This window comes from Urocampus carinirostris, chromosome 16 (genome assembly GCF_059441175.1).
Source record: "Urocampus carinirostris isolate Australia breed hairy pipefish chromosome 16, RoL_Ucar_1.0, whole genome shotgun sequence".
NCBI classification, from domain to species: domain Eukaryota; kingdom Metazoa; phylum Chordata; class Actinopteri; order Syngnathiformes; family Syngnathidae; genus Urocampus; species Urocampus carinirostris.
Genome location: NC_142364.1, coordinates 2,972,973 through 2,992,816, shown reverse-complemented (window position 1 = coordinate 2,992,816; position 19,844 = coordinate 2,972,973). Strand labels below are relative to the sequence as shown.

The 19,844-nt window shown below is 37.9% G+C and overlaps 1 protein-coding gene across 1 annotated transcript in view; it reads left to right on the top strand.

The window, feature by feature from the left end:
* cntfr (ciliary neurotrophic factor receptor) overlaps positions 1-19,844 on the top strand; it is a 291,539-nt gene that overhangs the window by 153,621 nt on the left and 118,074 nt on the right. The window contains exon 4 of the mRNA XM_088319978.1: positions 2,316-2,549. Coding sequence (XP_088176104.1) covers positions 2,316-2,549 — 234 coding nt within the window. The remainder of the gene's footprint in view (positions 1-2,315; positions 2,550-19,844) is intronic.

Genomic DNA, 19,844 nt, shown 5'->3' with positions numbered 1-19,844 from the left:
GTATCGGAACGCAAACTTGCACTAGCTGAACAAAATATGAAACTAAGAAAAAATATAGTGCATTGAAGAAAAGGGCTTTCTGTCTTTCTGTCTCTCCCTCTTTCTCTCTCTCTCTTTCTGTCTCTCTCTCTCTCTCTTTCTATTGTTCTATTTGTTTTCTCTATATATATATATATATATATATATATATATATATATATATATATATTTCACTCTCTTTTGGGCTCTGTTTTTTTCTTTTTTCCTCTCTTTCTTTCAAACTCTCTCTGGTTTTCTCTTTCCCTCTATTTCTCTTTTTCTTTTGTTCAGTTTTTTTCTTCCTTTCTCTTTCACTGTCTTATGTCTTTCTTACTTATTCTCTCCCCTCCTCCCTTCCCTTCTCTCTCTATTTTTCTCTATCTAAATTCCTCCTTTTTTCTCTCTTTAACCCTCTTTCTCTTTCCTTCTCTCTCCTTCTCTCTTTATTGCTCTCTTTCTGTTTTCTCTCTTTCACTCTCTATTTCTCTCAATAGATTTCACTCTCTTTTGATCTTTTTTTTCTTTTTTCCTCTTTATTTCATACTCTCCCTAATTTTCTCTTTTCCCTCTTTTTCTTTCTCTCTTTTTTTTTCCTTCCTTTCTCTTTCACTGTCTTGTCTTTCTTACTTATTCTCTCCCCTCCTCCTTTCCCTCCTATCTCTCTCTTTATCCCTCTTTCTCTTTCCTTCTCTCCCCTTCTCTCTTTCTCCTTAATTTACGTGTCGCCCTCCTTCGTCTTCTCGGCACGACGTCGGACATGTTTGGTGTCGATTTGATCCTCGTCGCTGTTAACATTAAAGCGACTAGAGGGGAAAAAAAGGAAAAAAATGCATTTTATTTACATAAAATGTTGACATTTGCATCAAAGCGAGCCGTCTTTGATGTGGGGCTTTGATGCGGGCGACCGCCTCCTTAGCTTTGGTAAACAGCATTTGGACCAAAAACAGACTAGAAGACCGGGGTTTTTCTGTTCTTCTTAAAGGGACAGTGTTTGAGATTTGCTCGCTAGGTGTCGCTGTCGTGTGTAGTCTGAGGATGACTGGAAAGTACAGAAGATGAAAGTGAGCATAAAGAAGGCGATTTCTTCCTGTTTTTACCTAGCCTTACTCAAAGAGAGAGAGCAGGAAAGAGAGAGAGGGAGGGGGTAGAGAGAGAGGGGGGGGAGAAAGGGAAAGAGGGAGAGAGGGAGAGGAAGAGAAAGGGGGAATGAAAGAGAGGGACAGAGGGGGAGAGAGAGAAAGAGGGGTAGAAATAGGTAGAGAAGTAGAGAGAGGGAGTGGTAGAAAGAGAGAGTGGTAGAGATGTAGAGAGAGGTAGAGAGAGAGAAAGGTAGAGAGAAGTAGAGAGAAGGGTGGAGAGAGAGAGAGGTAGAGAGAAGTAGAGAGAGAGGTAGAGTGAGGTAGAGAGAGAGGTAGAGTGAGGTAGAGTGAGGTAGAGAGAAGTAGAGGGAGAGGAAGAGAGAGAGAGGTAGAGATGGAGCCGTACAGAGAGAGTGAGAGAGGGAGCGCGAGAGAGAGAAGGAAAGGGAATGGGGGAGAGAAGAAAAGGGAATGGGAGAGAGAGAGAGAAGGAAAGGGAATGGGAGAGAGAGAGTGAGAGAGAGAGCAAAAGAGAGAGAGAGAGAGAGAGAGAGAATGAAAGGGGAATGGGTGAGGGAGAGAGAATGAAAGGGAATGGGAGAGGGAGAGGGAGAGAGAAGGAAAGTGAATGGGTGAGGGAGAGAGAGAAAGAAGGAAATTGAATGGGAGAGAGAGAGAGAGAGGTAGAGAGAGGTAGAGAGAGGTAGAGAGAGAGAGAGAGAGAGAGGTAGAGAGGTAGAGAGGTAGAGAGAGAGAGAGAGAGAGAGAGAGAGAGAGAGAGAGAGAGAGAGAGAGAGAGAGAGAGAGAGATTTGCATTTTGTTCAGTTAGAACTTATATTCCGCATCTTCTTTATTTCATGTTTTGTTCATTTTGTCTTGTTGTTTTTCTGTCCCCAAGTGCAAATGTATCTCTCGTCGTCTCATTTTCATGTTTTGTTCTGTTGGAACACGTTTATATTCCAACACAACTTTAGAAAAATATTCCTTTCATGTTTTGTTTTGCGTTTCAATGTTATGTAGCAGGAATGTATCGTGAAACACTTTTGATGTCTTTTTATTCGGTCGATCCTAGCAAACTTTCTTGTTCTGTTCCCGCACACTGATTTTGGGGGAAATCCCTCCAAACTTTTTACAATGAAAACCCGCGTACCGTCTTCCAATCGGGCGGACGATCCGTATGCCAAACGCGTGACGTGCTCCTTCCTTGTTTTGTGAAGTGGCCAGGAGCCAGTACGAGCGCATGGGGAGCGACGTGACCATGCAATGCGGCTCGCTGTCCAGCGAAGCGTCGGTGTCGTGGAAAGTCAACGGGACGGACGTGAAGGCTCGCCATCGCCTGGAGGGACCCAAACTCATCCTCAGCCAAGTGGACCTGGGACACAACGGACTCTACAGTTGCTTCCAGAATCCCGACGGCGAGAGGAGAGACACCATCACGCTGCGCGTCGGACGTGAGTTCGCTTCATGTTTTGTTCAGTTAGATTGAAGAATGTATCTTGGGTTGCCTTCTTGTTATTATTTGTTCTGCTTGAACTAGTTGTGGTATTCCAACATTTTCTTGGTCTTGATTGCATGTTTGGCACAGTTAGATCTAGTTAGTATTCTATTTATCTTTGGTTGTCGTCACTTTCATGTTTTGTTCTGTTAGAATTGGTATTCTAAGAAATGTTTTGTGGAGTGAGATCGAGTTAGTACTCCAATTTATCTTGGGTTGGTGTCGCTGTCATTTTTGTTTTACCAGACGTGGTTGGTTTTTCAACCTTGCAATGGTCGACTTTAAAGTTTTGTTCAGTTAGATTGAAGAATATATCTTGGGTTGTCTTCTTGTTATTATTTGTTTTGCTTGAAGTAGTTGTGGTATTCCAACATTTTATTGGTCTTTATTGTATGTTTGGCTGGATCTAGTTAGTATTTTATTTATCTTTGGTTGTCGTCACTTTCATGTTTTGTTCTGTTAGAATTGGTATTCTAAGAAATGTTTTGTGGAGTTAGATCGAGTTAGTACTCCAATTATCTTGGGTTGGTGTCGCTGTCATGGTGTTTTACTAGACGCGGTTGGGTTTTTTAACCTAACTAGGGTTGACTTTAAAGTTTTGTTCAGTTAGATTTAAGAATTTGGGTTGTCTTCTTCTGATTATTTGTTTTGTTAAAACTAGCTGTGGTATTCCAACATTTTCTTGGTCTTTATTGTATGTTTGGCAGAGTTAGGTCCAAATGGTATCCTATTTATCTTGGATTGTCATCACTTTTATGTTTTGTTCTGTTAGAATTGGTATTCTAAGAAAGCCATTGTCTTATTCAATGTTTTGTGGAGTTAGATCGAGTTAATATTCCAATTTATCTTGGGTTGTTGTCGCTGTCATTTTCGTTTTACTAGACATCGTTGGTTTTCCAACATAACTATGGTTGCCTTTAAAGTTTTGTTCAGTTAGATTGAAGAATGTTTCTTGGGTTGTCTTCTTTTCATTATTTGTTCTGTTTGAACTAGTTGTGGTATTCCAATATTTCCTGGGTCTTCATTTTATGTTGGGCACAGTGACATCTAGATAGTATTCTTTTTATCTAGGGTTGTCGTCACTTTTAATGTTTTGTTCTGTTAGAACTGGTATTATGACAAAGCCATTGTCTCATTATGTTTTGTGGAGCTAGATTCCAATTTATCTCGGGATTTTGTCTGTCATATTTGTTCCACTAAAGATGGTTGGCTTCCCAATATAGCCACTGTCCTCTTTCAAGTTTTGTTCAGTTAAATCGATTTAGTGTTAGAATTTAACTTATGTTAAAACAAATCGATATTTGACCGTATTCAAGGTCTTCCTTTTATGTTCTGAGGAGTTAGGTATAGTTACTATTCTATTTATCTTGGGTTGTCGTTACGTTCATGCCATTGTTCCTTTAATATTTTGTTCAGTTAGATTGAGTTAGCGTTCCAATTTAACTTGGGTGGTCATCCTTCTCATGTTTTGTTGAGTTAGAACTGGTTGGTATTCCAACATATTAATGTTCATTATGTTTTGTTCAGTAAGATCTATATAGTGTCACAATTCATCATGAGTTGTCGTCACTTTCATGTTTTGTTCTGTTAGAACTGGTATTCTAACAACTCCGTTGTCTTATTCAATGTTTTGTTCTGTTAGATCGAGTTAGTATTCCAATTTATCTTGGGTTGTTCTCCCTTTCATATTTCGTTCAGTTTTGCACAGTTAGTACTGTAAATATTTTATTCAATGTTTTGTTCAGTTAGATCGAGTGAGTATTCCAATTTATCTTGGGTTGTCTTCTTTTCTCGATTTTTTTCAATTAAAACTAATTGGTAATCGACCATATTCAGGTTCTTCCTTTCAGGGTCTGCACAGTAAGATCTAGTTAATAGGCAATATTATCTTGGGTTTTCACCACTTTCATGTTTTGTTCTGTTAGTGTTTGCTATTCCAACATGTTTTGTTCAGTCAGATTGTGTTAGTGTTCCAATTTAACTTGGGGGGTCATTTCTGTCATGTTTTGTTGCGTTAGAACCGGTTGCTATTCCAATAAAGCCATTGTTGCCTTTAATATTTTGTTCAGTTGGATTGAGTTAGCGTTCCAATTTAACTTGGGTGGTCATCCTTCTCATGTTTTGTTGAGTTAGAACTGGTTGGTATTCCAACATATTAATGTTCATTATGTTTTGTTCAGTAAGATCTATATAGTGTCACAATTCATCATGAGTTGTCGTCACTTTCATGTTTTGTTCTGTTAGAACTGGTATTCTAACAACTCCGTTGTCTTATTCAATGTTTTGTTCTGTTAGATCGAGTTAGTATTCCAATTTATCTTGGGTTGTTCTCCCTTTCATATTTCGTTCAGTTTTGCACAGTTAGTACTGTAAATATTTTATTCAATGTTTTGTTCAGTTAGATCGAGTGAGTATTCCAATTTATCTTGGGTTGTCTTCTTTTCTCGATTTTTTTCAATTAAAACTAATTGGTAATCGACCATATTCAGGTTCTTCCTTTCAGGGTCTGCACAGTAAGATCTAGTTAATAGGCAATATTATCTTGGGTTTTCACCACTTTCATGTTTTGTTCTGTTAGTGTTTGCTATTCCAACATGTTTTGTTCAGTCAGATTGTGTTAGTGTTCCAATTTAACTTGGGGGGTCATTTCTGTCATGTTTTGTTGCGTTAGAACCGGTTGCTATTCCAATAAAGCCATTGTTGCCTTTAATATTTTGTTCAGTTGGATTGAGTTAGCGTTCCAATTTAACTTGGGTGGTCATCCTTCTCATGTTTTGTTGAGTTAGAACTGGTTGGTATTCCAACATATTAATGTTCATTATGTTTTGTTCAGTAAGATCTATATAGTGTCACAATTCATCATGAGTTGTCGTCACTTTCATGTTTTGTTCTGTTAGAACTGGTATTCTAACAACTCCGTTGTCTTATTCAATGTTTTGTTCTGTTAGATCGAGTTAGTATTCCAATTTATCTTGGGTTGTTCTCCCTTTCATATTTCGTTCAGTTTTGCACAGTTAGTACTGTAAATATTTTATTCAATGTTTTGTTCAGTTAGATCGAGTGAGTATTCCAATTTATCTTGGGTTGTCTTCTTTTCTCGATTTTTTTCAACTAAAACTAATTGGTAATCGACCATATTCAGGGTCTTCCTTTCAGGGTCTGCACAGTAAGATCTAGTTAATAGGCAATATTATCTTGGGTTGTCACCACTTTCATGTTTTGTTCTGTTAGTGTTTGCTATTCCAACATGTTTTGTTCAGTCAGATTGTGTTAGTGTTCCAATTTAACTTGGGGGGTCATTTCTGTCATGTTTTGTTGCGTTAGAACCGGTTGCTATTCCAATAAAGCCATTGTTGCCTTTAATATTTTGTTCAGTTGGATTGAGTTAGCGTTCCAATTTAACTTGGGTGGTCATCCTTCTCAGGTTTTGTTTCGTTATAACTAGTTGGTATTCCAACATAATACTGTTCATCATGTTTTGTTCAGTAAGATATTTATAGTGTCACAATTCATCCTGAGTTGTTGTGGCTTTCATGTTTCGTTCAGTTTTGCACAGTTAGTATTCTAAATATTTTGGTTTGTCGTCACTTTCATGTTTTGTACTGTTAGAACTGGTTTTCTAACAATTCCGTTGTCTCATTGAATGTTTTGTTCAGTTAGATCAATATGGTGTCATAATGTATCGTGAGTCTTTGTCGCTTTCATGTTTTGTTCGGTTTTGCACAGTTAGTACTGTAAATATTTTGGTTTGTCATCACTTTCATGTTTGGTTCTGTTAGAACTGGTATCCTAACAACTCCGTTGTCTCGTTCAATGTTTCGTTCTGATGGATTGATATAGTGTCACAATTTATCGTGAGTTGTCCCTTTCATGTTTCTTTCAGTTAAAACAAGTTTATTCCAATACATCCTGCATCTTCTTTTTATCATGTTTTGTTGAGTTAGAACTGGTTGGTAATTCAACATAATAATGTTCATCGTAGTTTTTTTTTTTCAGTAAGATCTGTATAGTGCCACAATTCATCGTGAGTTGTTGTCCCTTTCATGTTTCGTTCAGTTAAAAGAAGTCGATACTCCAACATATACTGCATCTTCTTTTTATCATGTTTTGTTAAGTTAGATCTACTTCCAACATTCTGTTTTACGGTCTGGTCGTCATAAATTTGCGAATAAATAATACACACATCTGCGGATAAATGACTATTAAATACTAAACAAGATCCAAATCTATAATACACAAAAAAAGAGAATGGATCTGAAGTTAGCTTGGAAAATTCATGGACTATCCATTCAGCAGCAAATTTCAGAGCGCTGCCAAAAATTGAGGGAGCTCCGAGCGTTTCGATCCATCACTCTTCTGACACCGCCCCCGTCCCGCTTGGCCTACTACCCCTGAACATATTTCTATTTCGGACATTTCTCTCAAAGTCGCAACAAGGTCCACAAAGATGCTTCTCCTGAAGGCCATCCACAAGTGACACCTTCCACTTCATCTCCTGAGATGTTAAGAGTTATACCTTCTTATTTCTTTGCATTGCCGGTTGTTTGTGTCACCTTTTGCCCTTAATCACAAAATGAATGCACAGGTTGCAGTGACAACATCCCCTGATCTGAAACTGACATGCGGGGGAGGGAAAACTCAAAAACCTCAGCTTAAGGAACATAAGAAACCTTAAGAAGGGTTTTACAGGTGGTCATCTTGTCACGGTTGCCATGGCGCCCAATTGGCCCCGCCCATGGGCGCCAGCTGGAGTTCATTGACGGATTGCTCCCTGACAGTATTCTGTCCTGATGTCCTGAATGACTCCATTTTGTGCAGGCTTGGGGAGTAACGGAATACACGGAAGGGCAAAAATGATGTTGGCAAGCTGTTTGGATTTATTTTCATTTTGTTTCTGTGGCATTTCATGTTCGTTTTGCCGGAGATCAAAGAGATCAAAGCCAGGAGAGAAAGCTTACCACGTGTTGTGAGTCATCATTTGATTCCTATTTAGTTTATTTTGTCTTTTATTAGCATGTTTGCTATTGGAGTAATCCAAAAGTCATTGAAAGTAATCCAGTTAAAGTAACCCTACCCAACCGTGGTCGCATTTTATGTTAGTTTTGCCGGAGATCAAAGAGATCAAAGCCAGGAGAGAAAGCTCACCAGGTGTTGTGAGTCATCATTTGATTCATATTTAGTTTATTTTGTCTTTTATTAGCATGTTTGCTATTGGAGTAATCCAAAAGTCATTGAAAGTAATCCAGTTAAAGTAACCCTACCCAACCGTGGTCGCATTTTATGTTAGTTTTGCCGGAGATCAAAGAGATCAAAGCCAGGAGAGAAAGCTTACCACGTGTTGTGAGTCATCATTTTATTCCTATTTAGTTTCTTTTGTCTTTTATTAGCATATTTGGTATTGGAGTCATCCAAAAGTCATTGAAAGTAATCCAGTTCAAGTAACCCTACCCAACCCTGGTCGCATTTGATGTTCGTTTTGCCGGAGATCAAAGAGATCAAAGCCAGGAGAGAAAGCTTACCAGGTGTTGTGAGTCATCATTTGATTCATATTTAGTTTATTTTGTCTTTTATTAGCATGTTTGCTATTGGAGTAATCCAAAAGTCATTGAAAGTAATCCAGTTAAAGTAACCCTACCCAACCGTGGTCGCATTTTATGTTCGTTTTGCCGGAGATCAAAGAGATCAAAGCCAGGAGAGAAAGCTTACCACGTGTTGTGAGTCATCATTTTATTCCTATTTAGTTTCTTTTGTCTTTTATTAGCATATTTGGTATTGGAGTCATCCAAAAGTCATTGAAAGTAATCCAGTTCAAGTAACCCTACCCAACCCTGGTCGCATTTGATGTTCGTTTTGCCGGAGATCAAAGAGATCAAAGCCAGGAGAGAAAGCTTACCAGGTGTTGTGAGTCATCATTTGATTCATATTTAGTTTATTTTGTCTTTTATTAGCATGTTTGCTATTGGAGTAATCCAAAAGTCATTGAAAGTAATCCAGTTAAAGTAACCCTACCCAACCGTGGTCGCATTTTATGTTCGTTTTGCCGGAGATCAAAGAGATCAAAGCCAGGAGAGAAAGCTTACCACGTGTTGTGAGTCATCATTTTATTCCTATTTAGTTTCTTTTGTCTTTTATTAGCATATTTGGTATTGGAGTCATCCAAAAGTCATTGAAAGTAATCCAGTTCAAGTAACCCTACCCAACCCTGGCTATTACCAAGGTCGGCCCCCTTACACCACCCGAATAACGGCGACCCGATGATGAAGGTGCTGTATCTGAGTCTGATCAAGATATCAGTATATACCACATAAATATGGTCTAAAAATCCATTAGAAAAACATAGGTATTCATAGAAATGTGTCCAGAAAGTCCAGAAAAGCAAAAACAAAGGTTATACTGGCGAATTTTACGCAGCGTTTCTAGATGCATTGTGGGAATACTTCCGTACTTCAGCAAGTGTTACCAAGACGATAACAACAGCCATCTGTCTGTTTTTATTTCCCGTTTGTTCCTTTTTATAGTGTTTTGCCTGAAACTCGACCTTTTCCATACGTGTCCTTGTTTGTATATCTATCGGGATTTCCGGGGAACCTTGAAATAAGTCTTAAAAGGCATTGAATTAATGATTCTAAAAATAAGGATCTCGATTTTTGAAAGTGTTTTCAAATAGGAACACGGGAATAAGATTTATATTCGTTTGAACTAAAATCGTTTTTTAAATCATTTTTCATGTATTGTGTTAAAATGCTTCATGATGGTAGCAGAAACGGTGTTTGGTATTAGTAGGTATGTACTGTAATCGTCCTTTATATATTTATATCCTTGTCCAAAACTTAAGAGTGCTAGGACTGGACCAAAATGTGATAAAAAATTAATAGATAAAATAAAAATTGTTTAAAATGGCCTCTAATTCCTGTTTTGTTTTTTTTAAATGACCTCTAATTCCGTCTTTTTGTCGACGTATTGGCTCCCGATCTGCATTTGTACCCAGTCCTGTCTGTCCCCTTTTGTCAGTCCGTCCGCGAACCTCAGTTAATACTAGGCAAGCCTTTTTTGGGCCCTGACTCCCACCTGTCCTGTTTTTTTGCTCCCGTCTGTGCCTAGCTTCGACCCGTTTTTGATCCTGACCACGTCAGCTGTCCCATCCTGGTTTTCGACCTCTTTTGTCCCCGACTACGTCTTTTCTCCTATTTTGGCTTACGACTCGCTTCCGACCCCGACCACGTTTGTGCTCTCCTGTCCCGGCTATCGACCTGTTTTTCCGTTCCCGACACCGCCATCGCTCGCCACGAAAGATCCACTTCCGCGTTCGGAGCACAGAGTATCAGAGCGACCTGCTTCCCAGCGAACTTTTCATAGATACCTTAACCACTAGGTTAGTCAGGGCACCATTTCCTGTGGTGTGTCTTGGGCAAGTACAACCTGGTAGCGCCCATCCCTCTCCAGGCCATTTTTTGTTTTGGGGTTTTCTCAACCACATGAAACAGGTAGTACTGGTTTCCATGGATACCAGTGGCAGGAGAAGCCTCCAGATCTGACTTAGATACAGCACCTTCACCATCTGGTCGCCGTTGTTCCCAATCTGACGTATATAGTTTCCATTGTTTTTAATTGAAATTTCTTGAATAAATACGGGACAATATCTCCCCAAAGGTCATTTTCACAAAACCGCCGTCATTTTTTTGAGTAAGCCGAATTGACTTTCCTCAGGCGGTTGTTATTCGGGAGTTGAGAAGCGATACCCGGGGGATGTGTGCTACATCGCCGGCTAATGGATTTGTCATGTACGTTTTTCGACGAATCGTTGTGGGCGGGGCCAGGCGGCGCGTCCGATCGCGTCTCACGGGATCTTCGTTCGAAAAGTTACATTTTATTTTGAAATGCTCCAGTGTCGTCTCAATTATCGTGAAAACGTGAAAATACCGGCCCGAGAAACAGACTTGAACGCCTTCAGAATATTTCCTTAATAGTTTCACTTGCTTGCTTGTCAGCCACTTCAAAATATTCCACTAGTTGACGCCATCTTCTGGCTGAAATCATCCTTCTATCCTCTATTCTCCTGTTGCGTGTGCGAGGACGAGAAATTTTAAGTAGCGGTCGAATAAAATTCCTTTTTCACCTTTTTGGGGGTTTGGGTTGGCATTTGGACTGTATTTGAAACGGTCCTTTTCTGACTTTCACCATTTTCATCCTGGAGTAAATACAATCCAGGGGCACTATCTATATCTCTATCTATCTTTTTAATTTTATTTCTTTCTATCTATAAAAAAATCTAGACATCTATTTATCTAGACATCAAGACGTATATCTATCGCTATCTAGACATCTATCTCTATCTAGACCTCTAGACATCTATCTATCTCTATCTAGACATTTAGACATCTATCCATATAGACATCTATCTGTCTCTATCTAGACATCTATCTATCTCTGTCTAGACATCTACACATCTACCTATCTAGACATCTTGACATCTATTTAGACATCTATCTCTGTCTAGACATCTAAACCTCTATATATCTATCTAGAAATCCAGACATTTATCCATCTAACTATCTAGACATCTATCTCTATCTAGACATCTATCTCTATCTAGACATCTTGACATCTATTTAGACATCTATCTCTGTCTAGACATCTAAACCTCTATATATCTATCCAGAAATCCAGACATCTATATATCTAACTATCTAGACATCTATCTCTATCTAGACATCTAGACATCTATCTCTATCTAGACATCTATATTTAGACATCTCCCTAGGCATCTATCTATATTAGACATCTTGACTTCTAGACATCTATCTATCTATCTATCTAAACTTCTATCCATCTAGACATCTATTTATCTAGACATTTATCTATCTAGACATCTAGACATCTATCTAGACATCTATCTTCCATCTTTCTAGACATATGTCTAGACATCTATCTATCTAGACATCTGTCTATTTATCTAGACATCTATCTTTTAAGACATCTTCTATCCAAACATCTATCAAGCTCGCTAGAGATTATTTTCTATTCATCTTCTTGTAGTCATATTTTGCTGCTTTTTTTTAAATAAATGATGTAATCTCGTTTTTTCTCATTTCTAATGTATGTCTAATGTCGTCTTATTGTTTTGTTGTATTAGATTAACAGAACAAATGGTCGGATTTCTATTTTTGAACTCTAAAGATTTTGATTTACTGGATTAAAGAGTCAAATCATTTCAATTTCTGTGTCGTAAGAAAAAAAGTTGTTGTTCCTAAATGTAACACCGACCACTTGATTTTGTGTAGTCTTATATATTTTTTCATGCTTTTCCCATCGACGTCACGCAGTCTTCATTTGAAATAGCGAGCGAAAAGGTATTAAAAGGCGTCCCCGGTTAATTACGATTGCCCGGAGCGGCAGACGAAGGTCGGGGAAAAGCGAATAAAAAAGAAGGAACGGAAGGCAAACAGGAAATAGTGAGGGCATAAAGCGAGATTTGGGGGTCTTTGCGAGGATTTAGCAAAGAATGCCGGAATCCGAGTAGACACGCTAACGCCGACTCTTGCTTTTTACTCCCTGACTATTCAAACACTTTCTTTTATTTAAAAAGGGAACGCATTTATCGTTATTTCTTTATTTCTTGTATTTATTTCTTTTCTTTTATTTTTACAAATATTTAGATTTTAGTCTAGGAATTTTCATATTTTTTTCTTAACATTTTTTTTACCTCTTGTGTCAGGAAGGACCAGAACAGAGCAGGGGACCCCAGGGCGTTCGTTACAAGTCTTTATTTGGGGAAGCATAAGGGTTAGCGGGAAACACGATGACCGTCGAACGTCAGCAGCAACGTCGTGAAGACAACTTCGGAAGACGTAGCTAATCGTAGCGTGGGACGGAAGCAGGTCGAGTTTACCAGGACTGGAGAGAAGATCGTAGCGTGGGACGGAGGCCGGTCGGATCGGAGGCAGGCAGGCAGGCAGAATCAGGTAAACAAGAAGGCACAGGTAATCGGGAGAGTCTTACGGGGTACAGAAGTAATCCTCCGACAAAGAGTTCTCCGCGTAACGCGTTTAAAAAGGGAGCATCAACCAATCAGGAAGCACATTCCAGCGCGCCACATGATTACCCCAGGTGGCTCCACTTGGGTAATCATGACAGAACCCCCCCCCCTCAAGGAACGGCTCCAGAAGTTCCCCAGGAAAAAAAAATAAACCCACGGCACGTCACAGGGTAACACAGGAAAATCAGGAGAGTCAACTCAGAAGACTCGGACTCAGGGGGGTCGGATTCAGAAGACTCGGACTCAGGGCGGGCATGTTCAGAAGACTTGGACTCAGAGCGGACATGTTCAGAAGAGTCGGACTCAGGGCGGGCAGGTTCAGAAGAGTCGGACTCAGGGCGGACAGGCTCAGAAGAGTCGGACTCAGGGCGGGCAGGTTCAGAAGAGTCGGACTCAGGGCGGGCAGATTCAGAAGAGTCGGACTCAGGGCGGGCAGGTTCAGAAGAGTCGGACTCAGGGCGGACAGGCTCAGAAGAGTCGGACTCAAGGCGGGCAGGTTCAGAAGAGTCGGACTCAGGGCGGGCAGATTCAGAAGAGTCGGACTCAGGGCGGGCAGATTCAGAAGAGTCAGACTCAGGGCGGGCAGATTCAGAAGAGTCGGACTCAGGGCGGGCAGATTCAGAAGAGTCGGAGTCGAACAGGCAGGCATGGGAGTCGAACAGGCAGGCATGACATCTTGTTTGTTTTTATATCTAATGTTGTGTATTTTTCTTATTTTTTTTTACAAATATCTATATGAGTAAAGGGATTTGCTTTTTTTTCTATTTATTTATTTCAATAAACATTTTTGATGTTGTGTATTTTGTTTTTTTTAAATATTTAGATTTTAGTATAGGAATTTTCATATTTTTTTCTTAACATTTTTTGACTTTTTAGTTTGTTTTTATATCTGTTGTTGTGTATTTTTCTTTTTTTAACTAACATTTATATTTTAGTATAGGGATTTGCTTTTATTTAATTCTATTTTTTTAGGAACAATTTTTTTTACTTTTTATAATTGATGTTGTGTATTTGTCTTATTTTTTTACCAATATTTATATTTAGTATAGGAATTTTCACATTTTTTTTCTTAACATTTTTTTTACCTCTTGTTTGTTTTTATATCTAATGTTGTGTATTTTTCTTTTTTTAACTAACGTTTATATTTTAGTATAGGGATTTGCTTTTATTTAATTCTATTTTTTTAGGAACAATTTTTTTTACTTTTTATAATTGATGTTGTGTATTTGTCTTATTTTTTTACCAATATTTATATTTAAGTGCAGGGATTTGCTTTTATTTATTTATTTTTTTACTTTTTAGTTTTTGATGTTGTGTATTTATTTTATGTTTTTTTTTTACAAATATCTGTTTTATAAATCTGTTGTTTATTTATGTTAATTTTGTCCTTATTTTTTTTTCTAAAAAATATTGCTTTTCTTGTTTTTATTATTTTTAATATATATTTTTATTTTATTAACATACGTTTTTCTTTGTTTTCATTTATTGATTGTATATTTAATAAAATATAAATATATTATTGTTTATTTAGTTCTGTAATAATCTATATATGTATTTATTTTGGTATTTATTTATTTATTCACAAGTACCGGTTGTACACGGGTTCGAATCCCGTTGCGTACAATGGATCGCGACCACAGTGTACCTTAGCTTGCCTGTAATTACTATATGCATTTCCAATCCAGGTTACTTTTGAAATTTCTGTCCAATTTGTGGTTTTCAGGTGCGTCCATAGTCTGGAAAATACGGTACAATTAATGTATTCGTAGTCTATAATCTAAGCTTCGGTTTGCATGAACAGGAAGTGGCGCGTGTCGAAAAATGAAACAGTAATAAGGCCCGCTTTAATGCCTTTTCATATGTCAATTGTACCCCTGAAGATCTAGGGGTAAAGTCTTGGTGCTTTTATTGTGCTGACACGGGTTCGAATCCCGTTGCATAGAATGGATCGTGACCAGTTTGCCTTAGCTTACTTGTAATTACAGTAAGCATTTCCAATCTAGGTTATTTTTGAAATTTCTGTCCAATTTGTGGTTTTCAGGTGCGTTTATAGTATAGAAAATACGGTACAATTCATGTTTCCATAGTAATGAAATGAAATGACACGGGTACGAATCCCGTTGCATAGAATGGATCGTGACCAGTTTACAGTACACATATCCAATCCAGGTTACCTATTACATTTCTGTCCAATTCAGGGTTTTCAGTTGCGTTTATAGTCTAGAAAATACGGTACAATTCATGTTTTCATAGTAATAAAATGAAATGACACAGGTTCGAATCCCGTTGCATACAATGGATCGTGACCAGTTTACCGTACACATATCCAATCCAGGTTACCTATTAAATTTCCTTCCAATTCAGGGTTTTCAGTTGCGTTTATAGTATAGAAATTACGGTACAATTCATGTTTCCATAGTAATGAAATGAAATGACACGGGTACGAATCCCGTTGCATACAATGGATCGTGACCAGTTTACCGTACACATATCCTATCCAGGTTACATATTAAACTTCTGTCCAATTCAGGGTTTTTAGTTGCGTTTATAGTATAGAAAATACGGTACAATTCATGATTTCATAGTAATAAAATGAAATGACACGGGTTCGAATCCCGTTGCATAGAATGGATCGTGACCAGTTTACCGTACACATATCCAATCCAGGTTACCTATTAAACTTCTGTCCAATTCAGGGTTTTTAGTTGCGTTTATAGTATAGAAAATACGGTACAATTCATGTTTTCATAGGTATGAAATGAAATGACACGGGTTCGAATCCCGTTGCATACAATGGATCGTGACCAGTTTACCGTACACATATCCTATCCAGGTTACATATTAAACTTCTGTCCAATTCAGGGTTTTTAGTTGCGTTTATAGTATAGAAAATACGGTACAATTCATGTTTTCATAGGTATGAAATGAAATGACACGGGTTCGAATCCCGTTGCATAGAATGGATCGTGACCAGTTTACCGTACACATATCCAATCCAGGTTACCTATTAAACTTCTGTCCAATTCAGGGTTTTCAGTTGCGTTTATAGTATAGAAAATACGGTACAATTCATGTTTTCATAAAAATGAAATGAAATGACACGGGTTCGAATCCCGTTGCATACAATGGATCTTGACCAGTTTACCGTACACATATCCAATCCAGGTTACCTATTAAATTTCCTTCCAATTCAGGGTTTTCAGTTGCGTTTATAGTCTAGAAAATACGGTACAATTCATGTTTTCATAGTAATAAAATGAAATGACACGGGTTCGAATCCCGTTGCATACAATGGATCGTGACCAGTTTGCCGTACACATATCCAATCCAGGTTACCTATTAAACTTCTGTCCAATTCAGGGTTTTCAGTTGCGTTTATAGTATAGAAAATACGGTACAATTCATGTTTTCATAGTAATGAAATGAAATGACACGGGTTCGAATCCCGTTGCATACAATGGATCATGACCAGTTTACCGTACACATATCCAATCCAGGTTACTTACTAAATTTCTGTCCAATTCAGGGTTTTCAGTTGCGTTTAAAGTACAGAAAATACGGTACAATTCATGTTTTCATAGTAATGAAATGAAATGACACAGGTTCGAATCCCGTTGCATACAATGGATCTTGACCAGTTTACCGTACACATATCCAATCCAGGTTACCTATTAAATTTCTGTCCAATTCAGGGTTTTCAGTTGCGTTTATAGTATAGAAAACACGGTACTATTCATGTTTTCATAGTAATGAAATGAAATGACACGGGTTCGAATCCCGTTGCATACAATGGATCGTGACCAGTTTACCGTACACATATCCAATCCAGGTTACTTACTAAATTTCTGTCCAATTCAGGGTTTTCAGTTGCGTTTATAGTACAGAAAATACGGTACAATTCATGTTTTCATAGTAATAAAATGAAATGACACGGGTTCGAATCCCGTTGCATACAATGGATCGTGACCAGTTTACCGTACACATATCCAATCCAGGTTACTTACTAAATTTCTGTCCAATTCAGGGTTTTCAGTTGCGTTTATAGTACAGAAAATACGGTACAATTCATGTTTTCATAGTAATGAAATGAAATGACACGGGTTCGAATCCCGTTGCATAGAATGGATCATGACCAGTTTACCGTACGCATTTCCAATCCAGGTTACCTATTAAATTTCTGTCCAATTCAGGGTTTTCAGTTGCGTTTATAGTCTAGAAAATACGGTACAATTCATGTTTTCATAAAAATGAAATGAAATGACACGGGTTCGAATCCCGTTGCATACAATGGATCGTGACCAGTTTACCGTACACATATCCAATCCAGGTTACCTATTAAACTTCTGTCCAATTCAGGGTTTTCAGTTGCGTTTATAGTATAGAAAGTACGGTAGAATTCATGTTTTCATAGTACGGAAATGAAATGACACGGGTTCGAATCCTGTTGCATACAATGGATCGTGACCAGTTTACCGTACACATATCCAATCCAGGTTACCGATTAAACTTCTGTCCAATTCAGGGTTTTCAGTTGCGTTTATAGTATAGAAAATACGGTACAATTCATGTTTTCATAAAAATGAAATGAAATGACACGGGTTCGAATCCCGTTGCATACAATGGATCTTGACCAGTTTACCGTACACATATCCAATCCAGGTTACCTATTAAATTTCCTTCCAATTCAGGGTTTTCAGTTGCGTTTATAGTATAGAAAATACGGTACAATTCATGTTTCCATAGTAATTAAATGAAATGACACGGGTACGAATCCCGTTGCATAGAATGGATCGTGACCAGTTTACCGTACACATATCCAATCCAGGTTACCTATTAAACTGTCCAATTCAGGGTTTTCAGTTGCGTTTATAGTATAGAAAATACGGTACAATTCATGTTTTCATAGTAATGAAATGAAATGACACGGGTACGAATCCCGTTGCATAGAATGGATCGTGACCAGTTTACCGTACACATATCCAATCCAGGTTACCTATTACATTTCTGTCCAATTCAGGGTTTTCAGTTGCGTTTATAGTCTAGAAAATACGGTACAATTCATGTTTTCATAGTTATGAAATGAAATGACACGGGTTCGAATCCCGTTGCATACAATGGATCGTGACCAGTTTACCGTACACATATCCAATCCAGGTTACCTATTAAATTTCCTTCCAATTCAGGGTTTTCAGTTGCGTTTATAGTATAGAAAATACGGTACAATTCATGTTTCCATAGTAATGAAATGAAATGACACGGGTACGAATCCCGTTGCATAGAATGGATCGTGACCAGTTTACCGTACACATATCCAATCCAGGTTACCTATTAAACTTCTGTCCAATTCAGGGTTTTTAGTTGTGTTTATAGTATAGAAAATACGGTACGATTCATGTTTTCATAGTAATCAAATGAAATGACACGGGTTCGAATCCCGTTGCATACAATGGATTGTGACCAGTTTACCGTACACATATCCAATCCAGGTTACCTATTGAATTCCAGTCCAATTTTAGTTTTTCGGGTGCGTTTATAGTCTGGAAATTACGGTATTAATGTTTTCATAGTCTATAATTCAAGGAAGTGGTGTGTGTCAAAAAATCAAACAATAATAAGGCCATAAAGTATTCCTAGCAGCACGAAAGTTGTGCGGTGGTGTCGTTTAAACTCTCTTGACGTCAATCAAGTCAAGCGAACCAGACAGAATTGACGGATATATGAATATATATTTATTTCTGGATGAAAAAAAAAGGAAATGCTGGAAGAATATCGAAAATGAAAGAAGGAGGACGCGGAAATGACATCCGGCTATTGTTTTGTTCTCTATTTGAAGGCAAAAACGTCTGTTTAGGTATTGCAAATCTTTTGTATTTTTATTTTTCTACGCCTTCTGTTTTTCAAGGGGCTGAGCTGCCATTTTTTTGTTTCAAAACCCTGAAAAAAATCAACTAAATGATATATATTTTTCTTCTAACTTTTTGTTGATAGTTCCTTATTCATATTTCTGTCAGGAACCAGAACAGGATCAGGACCCAAACGCGTGACGTTCTCACACAAGCTTTTCATTTTACGGGAAATGGAGAGTCATGTTAGCAGGGTTGGGTAAGGTTACTTTAACTTGATTACTTTCAATGACTTTTGGATTACTCCGATACCAAATATGCTCATAAAAGACAAAAAAAAAGTAAATAATAAAATGACCAAATTTTGTGCTGGCTTGGGGAGTAACGGAACACATAGAACGGCAAAAATGATGTTTGGATTGATTTTCATTTTGTTTCCATCGCATTTGATGTTCGTTTGGCCGGAGATCAAAGGGATCAAAGCCAGGAGAGAAAGCTTACCACGTGTTGTGAGTCATCCTTTGATTCATATTTAGTTTCTTTTGTCTTTTATTAGCATATTTGGTATTGGAGTAATCCAAAAGTCATTGAAAGTAATCCAGTTAAAGTAACCCTACCCAACCCTGGTCGCATTTGATGTTCGTTTTGCCGGAGATCAAAGAGATCAAAGCCAGGAGAGAAAGCTTACCACGTGTTGTGAGTCATCATTTCATTCATATTTAGTTTCTTTTGTCTTTTATTAGCATATTTGGTATTAGAGTCATCCAAAAGTCATTGAAAGTAATCCAGTTCAAGTAACCCTACCCAACCCTGTTTATAATACATAAAATGTCATGAACCAGAACAGGATCAGGACCCAAACGCGTGACGTTCTCACACAAGCTTTTCATTTTACGGGAAATGGAGAGTCATGCATGTTAGCAGGGTTGGGTAAGGTTACTTTAACTTGATTACTTTCAATGACTTTTGGATTACTCCAATACCAAATATGCTAATAAAAGACAAAAGAAACTAAATAGGAATAAAATGACTAAATTTTGTGCAGGCTTGGGGAGTAACGGAATACATGGAACGGCAAAAATGATGTTGGCAAGCTGTTTGGATTGATTTTCATTTTGTTTCCGTCGCATTTGATGTTCGTTTTGCCGGAGATCAAAGAGATCAAAGCCAGGAGAGAAAGCTTACCGCGTGTTGAGAGTCATCATTTTATTATATTATATAGATGTATACTTTTTTCGAGGTACTAATATCCTATTTTAAAAGTACTGTAGACCCCTGGGATACGACATATAGAAACCTTCGGTAATTCGCTTGCCCTCCAAAACCCCGGTACCCCAGATAAAACATTGAAAATATAGTATATCATAAGTCA